The sequence below is a fragment of the Priapulus caudatus genome, unplaced genomic scaffold (assembly GCF_000485595.1).
Source record: "Priapulus caudatus unplaced genomic scaffold, Priapulus_caudatus-5.0.1 Scaffold40, whole genome shotgun sequence".
Taxonomy (NCBI): Eukaryota; Metazoa; Priapulida; class Priapulimorpha; order Priapulimorphida; family Priapulidae; genus Priapulus; species Priapulus caudatus.
In genome coordinates, this window is record NW_014577101.1 from 559602 (window position 1) to 565102 (window position 5501).

Sequence of the window (5501 nt, forward strand, 5' to 3'; positions counted from 1 at the left end):
TATATATATATATATATATATATATATATATATATATATATATATAATAGTATTTGCTGCGGAGAACCAGTAACCGTGATAATGACTAGTGAACGCGTGATATTACAGTGAATAATAAGGCAACTGCTTCACTTCTCATTGCGTAAATTTGTCGATCAAATGTTTGTGAATGCCTCTATAGGCAATCGATTGTTAATTAAAAACGTAATTGAATCGAACATGATATTGGCCCCATCCTGGGACGTTTCGACTTGTTGATTTTGAGATGCCTAGACGGAATTTTAATGAATACATAAAACAACGTCATCGCTGATTGCCCAGAACGGACATATTCGGCAGTTTCGTCTGCCAGTCGATCATTGGAATCCGTCATCATAATTAGGAACGGAAATACATCGAATAAAAATCCGGACGAGCAAAAATGTTGATTAGCTATCATTATGCATTTATTATTCGCAAAATGCTATTGTATAGTGCGAGAGCACGAGATACAATTTTTGGCGAAACCAGCGTTATCCATTTATGTAGTATGTGCAGCTTTATGTGTAGCGTCGTCTCTGTATCTAGGTGATGCCTGCAGAGAGCTCATTCAGTTTTAACTTAAAGCTGATTTTATGCATTTCCAACGTCTGAAAATAAACCACAATGAGCAATACAGCTCTTGCACAAAAGTTTGAATGTAGCTCGAGTTATTTGACGCTGAGTAACAGGAAAACGTAGGCAGTACCGATAGTAAAGCAACGACGAAGAAAAAGTTCCATTCACAACTCTCCTACCCAGCACAAGTGTTGGAGTCGACTGAATGGAGGCGATTGAAGTGAGTTGCCCATAACAATTTTTCCACGAAATGCTCTTGTAATACAATGGTTTCTAACCACGTATATATTTTACTTCACAGCGAAAAACTCGATTTTACGAAAGTTTCCTCCAGATAAGTGAAAATTGGGGTCATGGTCATATGCCACGGAGAAATCCTTCGCAACTTCGCCCTTCTGCAGCCACTGTAACGGCCATGTTTTAACGGGCATTGATGTCCGGTTGGTGGGATTTTTGCAAATCCAATTCAATTTTCTCGTAGCGCAGAATCTGAACATCCTCATTTTATTTCATCATTTCGCATTCACTGGGCCTTTCACGCCCGTTACAGAAACGCATCGTCTGCCGGAATTTTATTACAAAGCCAGGGAATAATTCGCTTACTGGTCGATATCCAGAAAAATATACATCTTATATCTTAGTCCAATTATTAAACATTCATTTCAATTAACGGATGTATCTTATACATATTGGGTAAAAGTACAGACTCATTACGCTGACGTTCTAATAATACTCAAACTGTATTTTCACTCGATGATAGACACGTGACGCCGGCAGTATTTTTTGCTGAATAAAAATTATAGGATGAAATATTCTTGCAAGTTCTCTTAGAATGCGCTGCTTATCGTTGCTAGTATCAACATTTAGATATAAAATATGTACAATCATATATATATATATATATATATATATATATATATAGTGTGTGTGTGTATGTGTGTGTGTGTGTGTGTGTGTGTGTGTGTGTGTGTGTGTGTGTTGTGTGTGTGCGTGCCCTTATCACTGTGTGTGGTGTGTCGTGCTGTGTGTGTGTGTGTGTGTGTGTGTGTGTGTGTGTGTGTGTGTATGTACGTGTGCCTTGTGTGTGTGGTGTGTGTGTGTGTGTGGTGTGTGTGTGTGTGTGTGTGTCGGTGCTTTGTGTGTGTGTGTAGTGTGTTGTGTGTGTATGATATTTGTTTTTGGGACATGTGTATGGGTGTCGTGTGTGCGCGTGCAACGTGTATGTGTGTCATGCGTGCGTACACCTGTCGTGTGTTTTGTTTATTTATATATTATTTATATATATACGCTCCGGCCTGTGTCAATCGAAACTGTGACGACTAGACATTTTGTCTTGCCTGACAGCGACCCCAGAACAGTGTAAAACTAAGAGAAACCGGGCGGACTGGATGCAAGCACAGCCGTGGAACACGTTTTGCCGCTGGCTCTCACGTTTTGTCGACCCCACTTCCTATTTACTGTAATTTCTCGCTGGCGAAGGCAACAATCATGCAGCTTAAAAGAAAATTGCGTTTCGCGTAATTCTCTCACAATCGCCGGAGCGTGCGATGAATGCTTGTTTAACGGCGTGTTCTAATTTCCACGGCTCCAGAGAGGCAGCGGGCGGTCTAATGAATCGATGTACTCGCTACAATGCTGTTATCTTTCTCCGTGGACATTTTTGTCTGTGACTCGTAGATATTCTAAATAGTAAGAGATCAGTCGTGTCTGTGAGTGTGAGTGTAGGAGTGAGAGGAGAGAGAGGAGAGACCGACGAGAAAAGAGAGAGAGAGATGAAGAGAGAGAGTGTGTGTGCTGCTGCCCGCGGCCCGCCGCCCGCGCGCGTCTGTGTGTGTGAAGTGTGTGTGTGTGTGTGTGTGTGTAGTGTGTGTGTGTGCGTATGTGTTGTGTGTGTTGTGCTGTGTGTGTGTGGTGTGTGTGTGTTGTGTGGCTTGTGTCGTGTGTTTGTTCCCGTGCGTATGTGTCTTGTGTCTGCACTTGGCGTGCCGCGCGCGCCCGCGAGTGTGTGTGTGTGTTCGTTTGTGTGTGTGTGTGTGTGTGTTGTCTGTACGTCGTTGTGTGCCGGTGCGCGCCGCGCAAATAGAAATCTAAAGTACCCTCTCGACCCCGGCGTTCATTCACTGCAGGCCATCCAATTGAATGCAAGTAATTATCGAAGCGCTCGATTTTGCGACGGCCCGACGACCCACAACGACCTCGTTGCACTCATCATATGCGACCAGTTGCAAGCAATTCACAACCGTCCTCATCCACTTAAAGGCCCTTGGAATCATCAACATCGCGTCTCTCAAGGAGGGGGGATGTCGTCGTCCGAGGAGGGGCAGACCGCGTTAGGTTTATTATCGATTAAAGGATTCCTCGATAACGTCCAGCTCTCGCGTGCGTTATACTCGCAGCTTGCTTGAATCGATACCCATCTCGGCCTGACAATCTGAGTAATTGATGCATGTCCATACTACGCCCCCCAGCATCGAAGACGGGAGCCCGCCAGCCCGACAACCGACACGAATCTTAGCAAGGACACATGATTTCGTGATGCGATGAGCGCTACCGCCGCGAGGTTTCCGAAACCCTTTCCGAGTGTTCACATCAATAGGCGTGTTGATGATAGTTAGAATCCGGTGCCAGGAGGCACCCTATAAATGTACGCTTGCATTAAATCACTATAAAAAGAGATGCAACGCAGCGCATACCGGCTGCGCAGTTGCACGCGGACAACAAAAGGAACGAAAGAACGCCACTGTCGCCGAGGGTATACTTGAAAGAGCCGAGCGAGAAAACTCGTTTCCTGCAAAAGCTGAATCACAACTCGGGATCATCTTTAGCGTAATCTAACGATCTAAGACCGGCTGTACTGTTGTAATAACGGACGCAAATATTGCGAAGCGACAGTGAAAACAGCAAAAAGGATAACAACAGGAAATGAGAGAGCACGATGTCGTCTCAAGACGATGATTGTTTTCTAAGTAGAATCTGTGAAGATAGTGGTTGAATAAGCGACTATCAGTGACGCTCGCTAGGCCACAGGCTGTGATGCTCTCATGATTGTTGGTTAGGTGGCAGTCCTATGATGAAAGTTGGTTGTTAGGCGGCGCCTGCGAACAAATGGAGGGGGTAACCAGAGTTAATAATAATTTAAAAAAACCCTGAATACTAAAGACATGAACCCCGCATTATAATAAAGAGCGTATTTGTGTGACGATCCGATTAATCACTTAGGAAGATATCGAAACCGATTTCTTACATTGTCGGATGACACCACGAACTAGTTTATGCCCATTATAGTCGCCTGTAACATATCTCAACACTTCAAGTTAATACGGCGTACCATATAGATATACCTCATCACGCATATATCTCATGAAAGAGGTGCGACATGATTAAATCGAAAGGTTTAACGTGTACGCGCACAAATATGTAGGCCTACGCCGCAAATTATATACGAGTACTTTCGCACCGCTGTCAATTAACGACATTTTGTTTAACCAAGGCAATTAAATTGTCCTAACGTTAATTACTTCGCACGATGATTGGATGTATGCGTCGATCAGCGCAGCTGTCTACTCACTAGCCATTGCCTTTAAAGGTAGTATCTCACTGGGCCTGCGACACTGTTTGGCGAGAAAAAAAGACAAGAGAGAACAAAAACAAGAGAGAAAGGGAGGAGGTGGTAAGAGAGCAAGAGAAGCTGAGAAAGAGCGAGAGCGAGAAGAGACGCGAAGAGGAAGTAGTCTTGCAGAGGAAGGTATATATTTTCATGGAGTAGTAGGTATGCATATAGAGGTAAGAGGTTATCAGCGACTATCTACTGAAAGAGCCCAGATAGAGGCGAGAGAGAAACAACGACAGTAAGAGAGTAGCGTAGAGAGAAAGGGAGATCATACAACAAGAGAAAGATGAGAAAAGAATAGAGGGAAAGAAAGCAAGAGAGAGAAAGAATGAGGGAGAAAGAGGAGGAAAGAAGACGAGAAAGAGAAAGAGAAAGCAAGATAGAGTAAAGAGCGGAGAGAAGAGAGACAACGAAAAGAAGAGAAGAAGAGAGAAAGAAAGAGGGAGAGAAAGCAAGAGAAAGAAAGAGGAAGTGAGAAAGCGACAACGAAAGAGAGACAATGAAAGAGAGAGAATGAGAGAGAAAGAAAGAGGGAGAGAAAGCAAGAGAGAGAAAGAGAGAGAGAGAAAGAAAGAGGGAGAGAAAGCAAGATGGAGAAAGAGGGAGAGAACGAGGTAGCGACATCGAGCATGCCGTGCATCTATACGCACCTTTTCCCGGTACTGGCGGCGGGACGAGTCTAGCGAGTGGATGAGCGTCGTCGCGTGCCCGAGGAACATAGCGTAGCACGTCGCACCTGAGACCATGCTGAGCATCGTCAACCACACGTCTGTCATGTTCTGCGGCGGGAAGCGGCCGTAACCGATACAGAGCATGTGCGACATGGCCTTAAAAAGCGCCCACGTGTACTGCTCAGCCCAGTTGGCGTGCTGCGAATAACCGAGAAAGAGAGAGCGATTAGAATGAGAGATGGGGAGAAAGAGATGGGGGAGAGTAAGAGGACGAGAGAGAGAGAGGAAAGAGGAGAGAGAGAGAGGGTGAGACTGGGAGAGAGAGAGAGAGAGAGGGTGAGACTGGGGGAGGTAGAGAGAGAGTGTGTAAGACTGAGAAAACGAGAGAGTGTGTGAGACAGCGGGAGAGAAAGCCCGTGATTTCTAGCAGGAAACACCTAATTAAAAATTGAAGTTCAACACTAACCCCCTCAATAGTTAATGTAAAAAAATCTAGATTCACCCAACTAATTAGTGTTACGGGTGCGTGCATTTCAGTGTGTTTTATTGCATAATTTATATATATTGTAGACGCGTGTTTGCGCTACGATGTGAAATTCTGTAATAGACTACAGAGAGAGATA

General features: G+C 44.5%; 1 protein-coding gene across 1 annotated transcript in view; it reads right to left on the reverse strand.

The window, feature by feature from the left end:
* LOC106819823 (potassium/sodium hyperpolarization-activated cyclic nucleotide-gated channel 2-like) overlaps positions 1-5501 on the reverse strand; it is a 92909-nt gene that overhangs the window by 45299 nt on the left and 42109 nt on the right. Inside the window, exon 5 of the mRNA XM_014824407.1 lies at positions 4858-5076. Within this exon, the coding sequence (XP_014679893.1) occupies positions 4858-5076 (219 nt within the window). The remainder of the gene's footprint in view (positions 1-4857; positions 5077-5501) is intronic.